The 19963-nt window shown below is 32.1% G+C and overlaps 1 protein-coding gene across 1 annotated transcript in view; it reads left to right on the top strand.

Moving 5' to 3' along the window:
• The first annotated feature begins 2657 nt into the window (after positions 1–2657).
• LOC127865821 (mucin-like protein) overlaps positions 2658–19963 on the top strand; it is a 130157-nt gene continuing 112851 nt past the window's right edge. The window contains exon 1 of the mRNA XM_052405836.1: positions 2658–2866. Coding sequence (XP_052261796.1) covers positions 2779–2866 — 88 coding nt within the window. The 5' untranslated portion in view covers positions 2658–2778. The remainder of the gene's footprint in view (positions 2867–19963) is intronic.

The raw sequence follows: 19963 nt of genomic DNA, 5'->3' as shown, positions 1-19963 counted from the left end.
ACAGTATTTTCATCACAATATATTCAATGATTTTTAATGATTTTACTTAATGAATCGCTACTTGATATGGAATGAATAACAAGTACCCCCAATCATTGGTCTTGGTAATTGTGTTGCAGTTCAGAAGGTGGTCCTTCATGTATGGATTTTGCTCATTGTACCATGGCTATACACAGTATAAGTTGATAATCAGATGAAAACAACTTTTTTACAATTAACGTGCAATCTTTTTGTACATTGGAGTTATTTTAATATATGTTTTAATTTCACTGATGAGATTTTATGTTCAAAGAAGCATACAGTTGTGTAGTGCTTGCTCTTAAGCGCCCTTTAAAAACATGCTTTGATTTCGATAATTGATTGGTAATTAATGTAACATATGTTCATATCATATCCTTTTTTAATTGATTGGTTTCAATAAATGTAGATCGTTTTATAAATCTGGTTTAAGCATATCGTAATATTAATTCACTTCCAGTAACATAATCCCCGAATAACTGTTTGGTTGATTTAATCTGCTAAGGGTCTTAAATCGACAAAGATGTGAAGCACTTAATTTTTTATCACGGTCACACCCAAAGTTGAGATTACGATGCGAGTGGTTTACCGTGTCCGTCAGTCCGCAATCCAGTTATCACCGTTTTGAGTGTGGGTTATTGGTATTTATTTTCAGAAAGTTGTAGCCAATCGTATGACTCAAGATAAATTTCTGTTTTCAGATTAGCTTTGTTTACCGGTAAGGACAAACATATAACAATACGAGTTCTCTATGTTCTTTATATGCTTATGTTGAAATCTGTAGCATGCGCTTAACGATGTAAGTAACGTCATATTATTTGCTTAATATGGACGAGGGTCTCATATGCGTGATATGCGACAACACATTTTAGTTCAAACATTTGATTTTCTCTTTATGGATGTAGGTTGAAAATAGAATGCCATGTATTAAAAGGTTTTTGGTTTAAACGATACCAACTCAATCCCATACAATATTCTAAACGGTATTTTTCGGAACAATTTCATAATTTCCGTTTTTGCGACCTATGAACTATTTCTAATTTGAATTAGGTTAAGTGAAAACAATATATATATTGAAAACTGTATGTGTCATTCTTTCATTTATATCGTCAATTTATTTCTCAATTTGTTCATTTAAATTTCATGAATGCACTCACGCGCCTACTCACGCACGCACGTTCGCACACTCACACAAAAGGCAGATAAATGCAAACATTTAAGATTAGATTAAAGGTTGTTATTACAGACATGGTTATTAATCTAACATGCGTGGCATTCGTGGAGAATACAAACATGTTTTCAAATCTTTAGTCATTAAAATGCAACTAATAGCTTAAACTTAGAAACAAGTGAGCATTAGTTGTTAAGAACGAGCTTATTGCTTTTCTAAATGAAAATATTGGTCTTACATCTTTTTTCATTTAAAGATAAAAACACTAAAACGTGTTGGTATTTGTCTTTATCGAACAAAACATTCTGCAGTGTTTACGAACTTGTTTTGCATTTTACGCAATCTAAGTTTGGTCGTATTTTTGTGGTTTGATGATATTTTCCCATTTATTCAAGGCCTGGTTTTAGGAATGTCTAGCCCTTTTCTTATGGTATTACTCTTACTGATCCGCCAATGAATATTTGAATTGCAATTTTCCCCTCAGCTGACATAATTATGTTTACTCTATACATCTGTATTGATAACCGTTGCTTAAGGTAACTGTTACGTGAACACACCACGGTGCAAATAGACGGATAAAATACAAGATGTTTGCGTGCGTCAAATAAAAAGGATTATTCTAGTCCATCAAGGATCAGCTCGCATGAGCTTTTGTTTGCTATTTTCTTCATGTAGCTGTTATTGGTCGAAACCCATGACGATCCATGTTCGTTTAAGATTACTTATTTGCGCTCGCTTGGTTCAAAAGTAAGTTAATCCAACATTATTGTAATCTTCACGAAGCAATTTCCAACACAGGATCAGAACCAATTTACATATTTTGGTATGTCTGATACAGTTAAGTATTCAGACATTGCTTGCATTCACTGAAAATTGAAAACTAATCACGCTTCAGAAAAACGCCTGATTTGGGGCTGAAAGAGTACATGTATCATAATTATACTTTGATCATCCCATCAAATTCAAATGAGAAATCAAAAAGAAATAATTGCTAGTAGATAATCAATTTTGTCTTAAATATGATATCATTCTAAAGTAAGCTCCTTTCCTTTAACATCAATCGTAATATATCTTGAACATTTAAATGTGTAATTTCTGCAAACGTTCCATATATTGAGCTGTGTATAAAATATATTCATTTCAGGATAAATAATAAAATTAAGTTGGAAAATTAAAAAATACATACGGAATGAATGTCTTATGTAAACAAAAATTAATTTATTATCAAAGTAAGAATGTGAGCACCTTACGGGAGAATATGACTATTTTCTTGAATATTTATTTTATTAATCTGTCCTTTTAACTCCAAGCCCCATATTGAACTGATAACGAGTCCATCTCTAGACGCCCTCATCTGAGTTAAAATCTTTGAAAGACAGACAGTTGTATCGACACATACTGATAACGTAGCGGTAGTGAAAAATTGATTCAAGAATAACTGACCAAAGATTTGCGGTGTTTAACGTGGCATAACACAGGAACTTCATTATCAAACAAGTGAAACTGTTCGTAGAAATGTAATTGTGTTCAGTTTGGTATATAATTTTACAAGAACTAGTATTGACGTAACAGAACCCGTGAACGTAGGAATGGCAAAAGCACTCGGATTGTTGCTGATATTTCTGTGTGGATTGACTGATCTAATAACTGTCAAAAACGTGAAAGCTGAAAACATCGGTGAGTAAATTATGTCAGTTTCAATAAAAATAATCAATATATATTTATACTAAATCCTTAGATTAGATTTATGTTGTATATAGTGTGAGGACGGTTATAAAATGTTGCGTTTCAAAAGATTTAAAGGGAGATCATACTATTTGGTCAAATATTTATGATCTTTTATAAAATGTGTAAAAAAACTTATTATACATATATTTCAATATAAATTAAAATAAAATTTAAGAAGATTAAAATAAAAGTTAAGAAGAACATGTTTCGAACAATGCGAAATAAGCAAGATATTTAATTCTGAAATCAAAAATGTCCGAACAGTTGAATTCGCCGGCATGTATATCATGCCTGTACGATTTAAATCTAAATTAAGTTTTTAACTACCTGCAACGACATCTTTTCATACGACACACGCACATTGACTCCGATCCTAATAAAAAGACGAATGCTTCGGTTATTGTAGAAAAATAAGTACGAAATATCTTCGTCACCATCGGCTCGGGGCGCTTATAGTCTTTGCTGCATTTTATGAAGTTCGTCTTAAAAGTATACTTTTTCTCGCCTATTTTGTGTAATTGTAACATATTTTTATCAATATATGACAATTTAACACATATACAAATCGTATAATCTGCCTTTAATTTAATGTTAATGTAAAAAAAAAATATTTGTGAGATAATAACGTTTTCGCAACAAAATGAAACTTAATTACATGTGAATATGGAGAAATTATTTTAATTACTCTATCAAGGCGAGTACGTTTGTATCATATTATGTACAGCACAAAACATTTACACCGATAATAAAACTCAAAGCATCTGCCATGTTATGATGACCCTTGTAAACACTCATATTTATAATAAACGACCAAACTTTGAACCTCACGATTTTTAAGCATCGATGTAAGAAAAATGCAACTGCTTGCTAATGTGGATACATCTCTAATTAACATCTTTCCTTATGTACGCGAATTACAAACGACATCTCAATCAGGAAAAAAAATGCAACTGCTCTTTTATCTGGACGAATATTGTTTTGTCAAAACACCTGACGACGTCCTTGAGTATTAAAAAAGACATGCAGATGAGGACAATTATTGATAAGCCCCGGCTCAGTGTGATTGTAATACTTCAATCTAGGTCTTGGTTTTCAGTTGCTCTCTGTTGTAAAAACTTTTCTTATCTCACCAAGCAAACATGTTAAACAAACCTCTCGAACTGATTCCTTAGTTTTCATTTATCGAAAATTTGTCCTTATCGCTGAAATCATTATGCGCGACTATGAAGCATACACACGCACACAACCTCAATGTAAGATCTTTCTTTTATGTTATTGTGAATATATTGTAAACTTATTGTTTAAAGGTATACGTCACTGTTAAATAATGAAAACTATCACAAAGAAAACATACCGTGTTTAGAGCTAAGAAAAAGTTTGTTTCGTGGTAAAACTGACTGAATCAGACACAGTTTGGTTGACGAATGCTTGTTTATATTTCATTTGATTGATTTTGTTTATTTCATTAACAAAATACAAACAACAGAAAAAGGATGTGCTTGTGCTTGTGCCATCCAGAGAAGCAGACATATGTAAAACAAATCAATTAATGTGTCATATAGTTTATTATATATAGTTTGTATCTGATAAAGTTTTCTTTTATGCTTTCCTGTGGTTTATAGAGAAATATCTGTGAATTAAAACTGACAATTTCACTGTTTCAAACAGTGAAAATTATCAGTGAAAATTATCGATAATTTTCACTGTTTACTGTGAAATGACGTCATTTTTTTGACGAAATGACGTCATTATCCCAGCGAAATTCTTTAGTTAAACTCTTTAACAGTGTATATAAACGGTGAAAAAAGGCATAAAATAAAACGAAAATGTGTTGGATTCGGTGGAATATCGATTTTAATTCACTCGTGATCATAGAAAAAATATATTTTCTATGATCACTCGTGAATTAAAATCGTTAATCAATCGAATCCAACAAATATCCTCTATATCTTATTCATTTGGTTGTAATATGTAATTGAATGTGTGTTAATATTATCAATAAATGTTCAATCGTTACGGCCAAATATTACCCGTCACATGATTGGTCTTAGCTATATGTTTGTCTCAACAACGGAATGTGACAAGTAATTGACCACGGCGTTACGGTTGAGACATATTCATCACAATATATTCAAAAGCAGTATATTTTAAAAAAGGATTTTCCACAGAATCCCTTTTAAAATGGCCATTTTCAAGGAAATTTCTTTAAAAACAACACACAGTTTTTTCACTTTTTATAAGAAAGTACAAAAATGTTATTCTGGCAGTACAACCCTACTTACATTAAGACAGGAAAATTGAACTGAAAATGTTACGCTGGCGGTACAAACTCCCCAAGGTTCATTATCACATCATCAAATAATTCAACTTAAAATGTTACGCTGGCGGTACAAACTCCCCAATGTTCATTATCACATCAACAAATAATTCAACTCAAATGTTACGCTGGCAGTACAAATTAGACACAAAAATTAAACAGAAAATGTTACACTGGCGGTACAAACTCCTAAAGGTTTATTATCACATCAAAACATAGTTCACATTACGCTGGTGGTTCAAACTCTCAAAATTTCATCATCACTTCGCAGAAAAATTAAACAAAAATGTTACGCTGGCGGTACAGACTCCAATGGTTCATTATCACATCATATAATTCAACTTAAAATGTTACGCTGGTTGTACAACCTCCAAAATGTTCATTATAACATCAACAAAAATTGATTGTACTTTAAAATTGAACAGAAAATTTTATGCTGGCGGTACAAACTCTCAAAGGTTCATAATCCTTTCGATAGAAAAATGTAACAGAAAATGTTACGCTGGCGGTACAACCTCCCAAAGGTTCATAATCACAACAGATAATTCTTTGAAAATGTTACGCTGGAAGTACAAACTCCCAAATATTCATAATCACTTTGACAGAAAAATTAAAATAAAATGTTACGCTGGCGGTACAAACTCACAAAGGTTCATTCTAACATCAGCAAATAAATCATTCCACTTTAAATGTTACTCTGGCGGTACAAACTCACAAATTTCATAATCACTTTGACAGAAAAATAAAACTAAAATGTTACGCCGGCAGTACAAACTCCCCAAGGTTCATAATCACATAGACAGATAATTCTTTGAAAATGTTACGCCGGCGGTACAAACTCCCAGATATTAATATTCACTTTGACAGAAAAATAAAATGTTACGTTGGCCGTACAAACTCACAAAGGTTCATTATAACAACACCAAATAAATCATTCCACTTTAAATGTTACGCTGGCGGTACAAACTCACAACATTCATCACTTTGACAGAAAAATAAAATTAAAATGTTACGCCGCTGGTACAAACTCCCCAAGGTTAATAATCACAGACAGATAATTCTTTGAAAATGTTACGCTGGAGGTACAAACTCCCAAAGGTTCATTATAACATCACCAAATAAATCATTCCACTTTAAATGTTACGCTGGCGGTACAAACTCACAAAATTCATAATCATTTTGACAGAAAAATAAAACTAAAACGTTACGCCGGCGGTACAAACACCCAGAGGATTATAATCACAATGACAGATAATTCTTTGAAAATTTTACACCAGCGGTACAAAATCCCTGATATTCATAATGACACAAAAAAAATAACACTGAAAAAATGGAAGGTAAATCACTTTTAAATGTATAAATTCTTAATATATTAGTAAATTTTAAAACAAGTAATAATAAATACAGAACACAAACAAGAGCTGTCAGACGACAGGGCGCTCGACTATTGGAGTGCTTGACAGTATAACGTTAGCTATCATGGGGAAATTGTACATACTCAATAATTTATTAGACGATCTTTCAAAAATAAAAAAAAGGAAAAAATATATATATAAAAATTGGGGGGGGGGGGGTTGAGAGGGGGTATAATGTGGGGTGTGGTCATTTATTAGACCGAAAATCGCTTTCATTCATTACTGACAGCTGGACGTCAGGAATTACACACTTTGATTTTGGGGTGCTATTTGTGAAACTTTTGGCTGTTTTGGACATACTTGGACGATTTTCATCGAATAAAAGGTGTTTTATCATAGATGGACGCTTCCTGCTGGCAACCACAACGACATATGTGTGCATTGTTTGATCTTTTATGCTGTTGCATTGTGTTATTCAATACACCTGTGAAATCATCGTTGGGTACCTTTACTCTTATTATATATATAAGGACCAAAAAATTGTTTCAAGTACCTGTGCTCTAGTTATACGAAGATTAAGCTGTGAACGGTCATAATATGCTATGTGTTTGCTTATCAAAGTTATGTTTGAAGATGAGGTTCAATGTTCGTGCCAAAAGCATGAACGTGATAAATTAAACGGTAGTGTAATTTGACAATCACCACAAAAAGGGCAATTATGTACGTCAACACAATTTTGCCACAGGTTAATTTTCGTACAAACAAGCATGATCCTGTATAAAAGTTTGACGAATTGACTGTTTACAAAAAAACAATAATCATGAATTAGTCGTGATACACATATATACTCAAACGTTAAAAATATGTTTTTATATTTTCTCCGCCTTATATATATTTGATAAGGCATAAGTTCATAAAAAAGACCTGCAATTAAAAATACAAAAAATAGCACAATACAAAACAATTTACACGAAAGAAATCAACAGCATTACTGGAAATTAATTTATTAAAAAGAAAGATTATATATGTTTATGTTTTACTAAAATAAAGCAAATCCTAAAGCAAGTAAAGCTATGTAGTGCGGTCCTTGACCGAACCAGTACTGGAAAAGAAATATCACGAACACGCCATCCGACAACGTATCAACACCAATACCTTTAATTCGAAAAGCGTTCTTATATCCATTTACGCTTTCTTGACTGGCTTCAATCAGGAAGAAAAAAAATTGAACTTATACATAAAACGTTCATAATTATTTATAATAATACAATTTAATTTCATTTATGGCATGCCAATATCAGCATATATACCAAATGTTTCTGTTTCTAATACTTATAGGTTATTAGACGTTTCACTGTACAATACGGAGATATATTCGGACGAGCACACAGTTTAAGTCATATTGGACGAGCCGTTAGGCGAGTCCAATATGACTTCAAACTGTGTGCGAGTCCAAATATATCACGTATTGTACAGTTTAAACATCTAATAATCTTTTTATTCTATATCCCTTTCTAACGCTCTTTTGTTTCTTCTTTAAAATATATTACTAAACCAGCTTTCCGTATTTTTATTTTCATTCACCTGATTACGCAATTTATGACGTATCTCGTGTGACGTCATTTCTCTGACGAAACATACTAGTATAAGCAAGCCTTTCTGCATTTTAGGGACAACACTAATCACTATGGACGTGTTTGTGTTTAACAGTAAATTAATCATAATATTTTTTTAAATCATCGAACGAATCCAAAACGTATTTCGGAGTGTGTGTTTGTAATGCATAATTGTTAACTTCGATAGGAATAAAACAACTCGCTCCGACAGGATTACGAATTCGTAAATCGTGTTTTGGGTCAGAATGGTTAGCATGGGATACAAACGCTATCAAAGAAAGTGTGGATTTAAATACATTTCGATAAAGGGATGGAAGAACAGAAAATGGAAGGGCATATCATTGAACTGTGTTGCTATAAGCATTGGATTAAAGCTGTCATTGAGGTTAATAAAATAGAATTTTTGTTTTGCTGTTGCATTTGTTTTTCAATTTCAAACAATAACAATATCACTTGCTGTTGCATTTGTTTTTAATTTGTAACATTTATCCAATTTATTTATTTAAGAAATACAATCTAAATATCGCCTGTGTGAATCGAATATTGTACATTCGGATACTTTTTCTCGGTAACGGCTTTTATCGTTATAAAACAATCGCTTAGTGCACTTGTACTCAACTGTCCAATATGGAAAAAATACAGACTTTTTGGATCCAATACCGGAATATATTGGACGGTCACGTGGTACTTATGAAGAATGCCCATTGGATGAATTTATTGGATATAGAATAATGCATGTTATTTCCTTATAATAAAAAGTGCCGTTATATGTTATGAAACACGCCATCGATAATATAACAAAATATGAACCCAAACAAATATCATGTATTAGAGTGTATATACAGCGTTAATCTTACCAAGTGTATAATCTTGAAAGTATATGCCCAATGCCCAATATTTTGTTTCATGTGTAATACAATATAATAAATACAAACCTCTAAGATATAATTACGAGATTTGTAAATTATATTAACACAGGAATATGCAATGTTGCCATGTTACACTTCATACGTCTTTCAAAAACTCTTCAATCATATTGTAATATTCAAGCTATTAAGGGACTATTCGACAATAAAGAATTTCAGATTTTGCAAGACCTTTTTCATATTAAAGATGAATATATTCTCGTCCAAAAATTGCAATAAAAATTGTGTCATGCTTCTTCTAGGAACTGGTGAATAAAAACTGACGGAAAACAGGGCCCCAGCAGTACATTGTTCGACAAAAGCCCAGACATGATACACTTGTTGGTTAATCTATATAAGAACTGATTGCCTTAATATATTGATAAATGCAAATCATATAATCATTTATAATGACATATTAATTTAGTACAAGATCAAATATGCATTTTTCTTGATATTTTGATCATGCACATTATTATATGACTTTATTTAAGATTATATCTGCATGATGTAATGTCGTATTGAATCAATATAAGAACGTTCTTATAACACACATCCATAAATCACTTCGTAAAATGACATATTGACTTTATATAATTATTTTATATTGATAAAGTGACTTTAAATATTGAAATTTGGAAATAAGTAGACACAATGTTGAGTTTGTACGTAAGTGACAGTCAAAACTTTCATGCAGAAAAATAAACATTATAACTCAATGTCGCTTTGAAACGGTTTAAAAAAATGCTCGTGCTTTTTTCAGATAATACGAACTCTATAGAGTATGATTATGCACTACACATTTAATTTAATTTTTAATTTACGAAAGCATACTTTATTGCTTTACCAATACGATTACTAACAGCCTCTGCTTGTTCAAAACTTACACACACTAATGTCTTTGTGAACGCCAAATTACCTAAAAACGAGTCGCTTTGACATACATTTTGAAATTACATTTCTCCTTGTTTAAAATATTTAAGGCAAGCACTTGTCCTGATCGCAATTTTGCGTTCATCGGGATTAATATCAATCTTATGACATGTGTCAGAATAAGAATTCAGAAGAGAATCCATTGAAGTGAAATGCAACTGTGTTGTCAATATGCGAACATATTTATGTTCTCATACTTCTCTCTACGCGGATTACACAGGAACTGTTTATTATGAACATGCAACTGATTTATCTTGGTGAGTTTTTTCCGTATTAGTACTTGTATCATAACACTTCACGACAGCCATGAGTATAAGGAACGGCATGTAGATGCGGAAATGTTTTTTTATTAAAACCGGTGTCCTTTGTACCGATATGATCTTATCTTTTCGTCTTTTTCTGATGTTCATTATCGTTAAAATGTTCCTTTAGTAAACAAGCATCATGGTTAACACATACCTCTCGGAATGAAAGCAATCACAAACAAAACGAACCATGTTTATAACAACATAACGAACGTTTCCATCGCGTTACAGAGTCACCCTAGCTATAAAAGGTTATCATAATATGACAGCTTATATTTATATAGTTTTACATTTCAGTTGTATGTGTGTGAGTAGCTACATAACATCCGATACCGAATATTGGATCATTCGTCTTAGTTATCGGCTTTGGTAACTGTGCCATTTTGGTCTTAACATAGTGGTTTATATAACATACAGTTTTGTTATATTGATGACTGCATTTAAAATATTAAAGTAAATATTCAGTCGAGAACAGGACCCATCAATACACGCATCATCTTAATATGCTGATGTAACTTGTTTTAATTCAAGACTTTAAATTGAGTTATCAGCTTCAAAACAGTCCATGTGAGTTAGTTTGCATAATATATAAGAAGTATATATCTAAACCAGGGAGGAAACTACGGAGGTTAAGCAACTTATTACGTCTGAACTACGTTTTCAGCGTTTCAGAGATTGGTGCAGTTGAATAGGCAACTTTATTAAGTTATAAAGCTGCAACTTTAAAGCGCGACGCGAGTCATGCAATGAATTGTGTGCTTAGCTATAAAGGCATGCGCAATCCCACTAAAAATATACCTGATAAAGATCGCTCGTGGTAGAAACTTTCTCTTTCCATTCACATAGTTTCATTAGAAAATCTAAAGCAGTAATTAAAAGTTAAAAAATATTTCATTTCGCAAGCGAAAGTAGGTTTACCAGATTACTTTATTTTCCTCAACTCTTTCATTGTCGCTCTCAAAGCATCCCTTATAAATTGTTATTTTCGTGTGATAAACATATAACATGAACAACACGGAACAGGCCCATTTCGATGTTATATTGTTGCGTTTACGTTGGTATGATGTGCAGTAGAAAAGACGTATGCAAATTTATTTTTCAAGAACCTTTTTAGGTCATTGCAGCTTTAATGTAAAATGTAAAAAACAACAACTTTAAAAGAGTTTGATATAAATGAATCCTAACGTCTTAGAGAATTTAATAATACTAAATTAATGTATTTAGATAACAAACACAACAAATACAAGTGTCATTCTTTTGCATGCTATTTAAAACCAACAATTATTAATTTACAAACAACTTGATCAATTAAGAATTGTTTACTTGTCAGTAAAGAACGTATAAATATATTTCATCTGATAAAGATCATCATGGTTACTTTTTGGCTGTTAAATATCGACAAACGGAAGGTTTATTTCTTGATAAATATGATTCTAAAATATGTTTTTGCGTACATGTCTTGGGAAATTATTGTTTTTAATGACTTATTGTTACGCACGTTTCTATCGCTTTAAGCCGTTTGCAATTGTATTGAAAACTTAATTTCGCATTGGTATGCTCCGATTCGTGTCTTTTTCTAAATCACAAATGTGCCGGAAAGCGGCGAGTGTTTTGTTCGTTGTCTACAGAATCATCAATTTTTATCATTTTATAATCTTAAGTAAATATTTAATTGTTGCTCTGGTAGATTGCCTCAAACATTTCACAACGTAAACTAGTGAAGGAACATGATGGCTAAATGGTCTGTTGAGTATATGTTTCAAGCCTGAAAGGGCGTTATCGTTTTAAGTTGCCAAAAGTCGTTTAAAGGTTTTCATATATATGCATTTAAACAAAAGTTATTTAGTAGCTTATCCTTAACATTTTAATTAAATTTGAAATTATTGATGAATTTCATTGTTTATTACACACACACACGCACGCACACACGCGCACGCACACACACACGTACAGACACTGACATACTCACAAATACACACCAGTTCAATATTTCCTTCTACATTCGTAATGCAGCTGATGGTTGAACCTAAGTTATTCAAGTTTGTTTTGGATGAAACTTTTTAATTTCTTACGATAACATTTATGTAACAAGATAGACGCAGTCCCTCTCAAATTAAGTAATATTCCAGTTGCATTAGCAGGACACAATTCTTGTCATCTATTTTTGATAAGGGTCTTAATGGCATACATTTCAATTAAACTGCAATACGATATAATACTTTCCGATTTTATTACATTTTGTCTACTCGCATGCCGACCAAATTTCCATTTAACCGACGGAGCAAATACATTGTAAAATTGCAAGAATGATCTTTGGCTGAATATTCCAGACAGAAGACATATACCATACACGGCGGAAAATGCGTGTTATGTATTTAAGTAAAACACATTCTTAAACTTAACTTAACTCTATTGAAAGATTTACTAAGCGTGTTCCGACCTTGGCTGAACCAAAATAAATATTTCCATTAGCATTTTATCTTTTGTATCAGAGGGGGTAATAACGTGATAGTCAAGATGGCGACGTCCACGCCGAGACAGTTATTTTTCGCCGTTTTATACCCGTTATTACTCTTGTTTAATGTTTAAATGACGCTCACTTTCAAGCCATATCAATAAAAATAGTGATTAGCGTTTATTTCGTATTTAAATTCGCTTTGTATCTCGACTTTAATCCCCGCAAAATTTCTTAGTGGCGCCCTAATTAGGTCATCCCGCTAAGAAATTTCGCACCGAGTAAAGTCGAGAAATAGAGCGAATATTACTATGAAATAAACGGCAGTAACTTTCTTGCTAATATGGCTGGAAAGTGGATGGAATTTAAAAAATAATACAAGTCATTTAAGGGTGTAAAACTGCGAAAAATACCGGCCTCGGCATGGGCGTCGCCATCTTGATAATCACGTGATTACCCCCTCTGTGTATATACAGTCCACTCTCGTTATCTCGAAGTCGGCGGGAACAAGAAAAAAAAATCGAGATAACGAGAGTTCGAGATATCCGATTAGGCGTTTTCAAAGAAAAAATGAGACGAAAATTTACCTTGTTTTTAACATCTAAATACCTGCTAAGTGGTCTAACTAAAGCCGTCACCGTGTGGCATAATACTCTCTACCTGATATATACGCGTTTCTTACGAGGCAAGATTAATTTTGCTATTTAATTGCTTAAAATGACGTTTTAAGTATTAAAAAATTGCATAAACACATGCGGTTATAATTTTTCTAAACTGTCGAGTAAACATCCGGTAATGTTGCTATTTAAAGTTATGATGCAATTGACGTCCAATCTGAACATGCGTTAATCACGTTCCGGAATACTGAACTGTACATGTACATTTTGTAGTTTGAAATATTCTTTTAAGTTAGCCATGATAATGACTTTTGGAGTTCAATGATAGAACAAGATTTTTCTAAATTTGCAACGGTTTATATACGCAAAATATAACTTAATGCATTTTGGAATGTTGTTTGTAAAAACAAATATTCTTTCGGCCTTTCGGCAGACTGTGTATTAATTGCAGTTAACTCATGTTAAAAAGTGACAGGCCTTACTCAAGTGTTAATCGCTAACGACATTATACACGTGTTATCAGTGATGCAATTAACGGATCAATTTCCTACCGCACAGTATCGGGAGCAGCCGGGCGAAGCGGGACGGTGAAGTATCAAAGAAAAATTTTCTCACCTTTTGCCGACTCTGGGACAGTTATTCGCACTTCGAGATAAACCACAGTAAATACATGTAAAATCGGGACTGGGGACACAATTTTATATCGACGTATCGAATTATTCGACATAACGAAAATCGAGATAAGCGATGTTTATTTATATAGACAAAAAAGGGAAAAAAAGAGGACATTGAGCTTACTTCGACAAATCGAGAATATCGAGATATCCGATGTCGAGATAACGAGAGTGGACTGTAATTAAGAAATAGTGTTGAATTCCTGAAACATTCTTATCGCATACCAGACCGATCCCCGATCAAAGGGTTGTTGCATACCAAAATGCTCCATTGGCTCTGTAGATTAAGAAATTAAAAATGAGTAATAGTTTTCTGTCAGTTGAATACAAAACATAAACATTTATTTTGTTTAAGATAGGAAACTATATATCTTTGAACCATGGCCAATTGTGTACAAAACTAGTTAAGTTTTTTTAAATCATTTTTTAAGTACAATATACATTGAAAGTAACAGGCTACGGACAGATCTTTTTGTAATCTATCAGGCAAAAGTTAGAATAATATAACGACGAGACTTGCCTAGCCGTTAAGTTATTCGTACCGAGCCTGGTAGATTACACAAAGATCAGACAGTAACCTGATTTTCTGTTTATCAAACCTTTACGCCGCCATTGTATAAGAAATTTTAAACAAAAATCGCTAAGACGGTTAATTTTTAGCGGGAATAAATATGACTGTTGAAGTTTGACGTATTAATAATGACGTCATGAGCACTTGCGCTTAACATTTGTAAAATATGTTTTTGTTGTTTGTTTTGCTTTTTGTGTCAAAAATATATCAATTTGTTTGTTTGGTTGAATCTTATTTTATTGTAATAAAGATAATGACTGTATAGTTTATTCCGAGCAATATAACCTACCTAAAAACATCCACAGATATTGCAATATCCTGTTGAAGTGATATGTATAAAAAATATCAGGCAGCGTAATATATGACAAATATCAATGTACGATAAAAATTAAGGTTTGACATTTAACATTAATATTTATATTACTAGATTGACATGTTATACGACTATTTAACACCGCTGCCTTTACGTTTTTGTCATACTTATGGATTTAAAATATTATCACAATTTACCTGGTAAATATAATTTTGCTGTTTTTATTATCGACAAGTATACGTTTCTTTCAGATTGAACATATTAACAACATAGCATATTACACGACGCATAAACAAACTATGAGGATGGGCGTACATTTTTTTGTATAAAATCAACATATCATTATTAGTTGTGAAGGTTTTATATATCCATCATGAAAAGCATTGAACAAGCTTTCTCAATGGCATATGGGTCACGAAAACTTGACGTGGTGAAAAATGCAGGAAAACATGTAAAACAATAAATTGTATGAACTAGTGCACTGTACCACCTCTGTAAAAATTACATATTTATTGGATTTATCCAAGTTAACTAAATATTATTATTATTTTTATTATTATTAGTAGTAGTATTAGTAATAGTAGTAGTAGTAGTAGTAGTAGTAGTAGTAGTAGTAGTAGCAGCAGCAGCAGCAGTAGTAGTAGTAGTAGTAGTAGTAGTAGTAGTAGTAGTAGTAGTAGTAGTAGTAGTAGTAGTAGTAGTAGTAGTAGTAGTAGTTATGTGGTAGTAGTAGTAGTAGTGGTGTAAGTAGTCGTGTTAGTAGTCGTTATAGTCGTAGTAGTCGTAGTCGTAGTCGTAGTCGTAGTCGTAGTAGTAGTAGTAGTAGTAGTAGTAGTAGTAGTAGCAGCAGTAGTAGTAGTAGTAGTAGTAGTAGTAGTAGTAGTAGTGGTAGTAGTAGTAGTAGTAGTAGTAGTAGTAGTAGTAGTAGTAGTAGTAGTAGTAGTAGTAGTAGTAGTACCCGCAGCAGTAGCAGTAGCAGTAGCAGAAGAAGTAGCAGTAGTAGTAGTAGTAGTAGTAGTAGTAGTAGTAGTAGTAGTAGTAGTAGTAGAAGTAGAAGTAGTAGTAGTAGAAGTAGTAGTAGTAGTAGTAGTTGTAGTAGTAGTAGTAGTAGTAGTAGTAGTAGTAGTAGTAGTAGTAGTAGTAGTAGTAGTAGTAGTAGTAGTAGTAGTTGTAGTAGTAGTAGTAGTAGTAGTATTAGTAGTAGTTGTAGTAGTAGTAGTTGTAGTAGTAGTAGAAGTAATAGTAGACGTAGTAATATTAGTATCATTTTCATTTATATCATACAATTGAAAGGCATAATAATCATCACCACCATAAATAACGTTTTTAGATATTTAATATTAATTTTATTGTAACATGTTTATCACCTAACTGAGAATACCAATAATTTGTAGAATATAAAAGTAACCAATCTGTCAATATGTACCTTTGTTTTCCCCCACTCAACAACCTTGTTACTGATAACGACGCCATCACGAGACGCCGTTATCTGAGTTAAAATCATTGATATACATTTGTCATGTCGACATACTTCGACAGCGAAACGGTTGGGTGAAACTGTTGTTATGCATGATATATTGCAAACGTTTTGCATTAACAAAGAAGGACACTGATTTAAGACTCACTCTATGACATAGGATTATTAGTTGATATATACTGAATGACATAACGCCGGAACTTACACATCAAACAAGTGATACTTTTTCAACAAACGCAATTGCGTTAAAATTGAAATAGAAAAGAACAAAAACAGTTTTAATATACAACTACCAATGAGAGAAGAAATGGCGAAAACATTCGGATTGTTTCCAATATGTGTGTGTTTATTGACTGATACAATGACTTTCATAAAAGTGAATGCAGTAAACATTGGTATGTAAACAATATTAGTATCACTAACAGCAATCCAAAATATTAATCATTAATTTGAAGGGCAGTTATAGGTTGTGTATATAAAATAAATTATATTTGTCAACGAATTTATAATGACAAAAACGCTTTTTACATACACACACGTTAAATGTTAATGTTGACAAGACCAGTTGTAACTTGAAGATTGTATGGAAAAAAAACAGCATTCGATTGTGCAGCTATAACATATTTTTATCAATGCGACGTGTATTTTAGAAATGCATTTGGAATTTTAAATTGTATTTTTTTACAATAAATAGGAGTAAATAAACAGCTTATTTAAATTCTAAGGTCTGGACATTACGTTCTGAAGAGGTTTAGCTCTACTTCCCATCGTTTGTTTTGTGTCTATGTCACTGTTTTGCTATATCACAAACCTTGTGATCATTTGTTACTTTGCTTTTATTTATTTTTGTCCCTCAAGCCGTATTTCACTATTTATAAAAAAGCGAATGATTGCGATTTTTATATTACTTTGCTTAATCCTAATTTCACATTGAAAAGTAAGAAGAACTTCTGCTTAAATCGAATATATAACATATTATAGTTCCAATTGAAGGTCTTTGTAAAGTCATTCTTCACTATTCAAATTTTGTCCGTCATGGTGTATGCCATTTTAGACTCTATCGCATTTTTTTTTATGTGTCCATATAAATCAATACCCCTTTCTATGAAGAATTAAGTATACCCGGATCATCTCATAGCCAGACTCTGTTGTATACATATGTTGCAAAAATATCGTTTAAAAGGACATGTAAAGTAAATCAACGAAAGTGTTCAGTACAAAAAAAAGACATTATCGGGCTTATTCACATAACAATATGAGAACATTTCCCATGATACGTTATCTATATCTAAACCAAATAAGACATGTTGTTCTGAAAAGCAGTTTAATATTTTTTCGCTTCCAGTTCTTTTGATTCATCTCCAGAAAAAAATGAATCTCTTAATAAATGGCCAAGTATCGTCCTTTTTCTAAATATCTCATTAGCAATTATAAACCTATGTTAAATAAAAAACAAACACACAAAATAACAAAATGATGATACTGGTGTTTATTGCACATATACTATTTTGTATTTGGAGACCGAGAAAAAATAAAAACACTATCGATTTATAAAATTTAGGTTCTTAATTATCGATAAAATAACATTACATTTTGAATGTTTTTACATTATCTATGACTTTGGATGCCAAATTATTATCCATCACACGATATTTGTTAGCAATGTGTCCATATTAACAACGCAGTGCTTAAAACATTTAAGCAAGGCGTAACAGTTTCACCATCAGCTTTAGAGGGTCATCACCATATAATCACTCATACGTTTTGATTTTACTGAGAGAATTGCAATTGAGATTCAAATGTCCCTACAATCGGTCTTGGAAAGTGTGTTACGCATTCCCGACGGGTTGTCATTTCTCTACAAATCATTATATACTTGGATATTAAGAAAAGAAGTCAATAAACGGTCGGAAAAGAAGAAAACAACTGTACAATAAACTTCCCTTATATCTTATCTAGTAAGAAGTAACTTTATCGTCTTGTTACTAACATTGGTGGGCCATATTAACATGCGCACACCCAAGGAGTTCCGAGATAAAAAATATCACTTAGGTTTATTTGTCATGTACGCTATGTGTTAACATTAAGTTCAATTCATAAGGAAATTTTGATTTGTTAATGTTATTTAAATTTACATATATATTCCGCAAGCGATTACAAAATAAAATGTGTTGGCGTGTAAACAGGCAGGTTTACACTCCAGAAAGCAACTAATTTGCTTGTCGATGTCAACTTTGTATTCTCTTGTTCAATGATAAACATAAAATGGTAAAAAGCTATGAGCTTTTCTATTGAATAGTCTTTGTTTTATGTAGATAACACTCAATCCTCGTGCCAATAGCATTAATATGGTAAATAATGCGGAGCAGATTTCGACAATCAACAACAATATTCACCACACACACTTACCACAAAACATGTCAGTTATATAGGTTTAGAAAACTTGAATACATCTGAATATAGTTACAAACAAGTACGTTTATGTAATTATGTAAAGATGCTTTGACAAATCGACTATCTTTAAACGATGTAATAAGTTTAACACATATCTTTATAACTTGTATTCTTAAAGGTGTATAGCAGAGCTCTTTTCTCAGCCTAATATTTATTTGCCTAAAAATATATAAACCTATTACAGCTTACATTCACTAGTGCACAACATTGAAATCAGTTCATAAAGAATACGATAATATTTTTATTAAAAACAAAGCAACAAATCAAAACATTAAACAGAAAAAAATCAGCCATTATTATGGACATGATTTTTTTTAAGAATCACAAAAACGCTAGTCGACAAATGATCGATACCGGGACCTGTAGTTTGAAAATATGAATCATCCATTTATCCATTCAATTTGCGTGACTGCATTAAATCAGGAAGAACACACATTGAACCTACCCATCATATGTTAGTTTATTATTATCAATTATTTTACAGCCTTACTGTACTTAGGACATACTAATTTTAGCATACATAACAAATGTTCGGACTATCTCAAATCGTGCTCACATCGTGCATTTATGTTATCAAAGCGATGATATGAGTATCGGTGGGAAAATGTGCGCTTGTTCGTACAACATATAAGAAATATTTCATTCTTTAAAAATGGGGACTAACATTCGATGACATGATGATGAAATAGTTGCATTGAAGCTGAAACAGTAATTAAGATATTAAAACCTCAAAATAGCAACAAGCACTATTGAATATGATTGGCCAGTTTTCAGGGACAATGTGTTCGTGTTTAAACATGGTTTATGCACAAACGATTTAATAGTTCATTTAACGTCAAGTTTGGAAAAGACAAGGGACAAGGCCCTGCAAAGTTGAGCATGATTATAATATCGTAACTTATGCTAAAGATCATATTGTTACTATATCCCTGAGTACTGTGGTTTCGGTTCAAAGACAATATTAAAATAAATTAATGTGAATTACTGGTGGGATACAGCTTAAATCGATATGCATCATTAAAAATGTATAGAGCAATGTCTGAATTTAAAAGTA

This window comes from Dreissena polymorpha, chromosome 2 (assembly GCF_020536995.1).
Source record: "Dreissena polymorpha isolate Duluth1 chromosome 2, UMN_Dpol_1.0, whole genome shotgun sequence".
Taxonomy (NCBI): domain Eukaryota; kingdom Metazoa; phylum Mollusca; class Bivalvia; order Myida; family Dreissenidae; genus Dreissena; species Dreissena polymorpha.
Note: the sequence above shows the minus strand (reverse complement) of the source record. Positions and strands in the feature narration are given on the sequence as shown.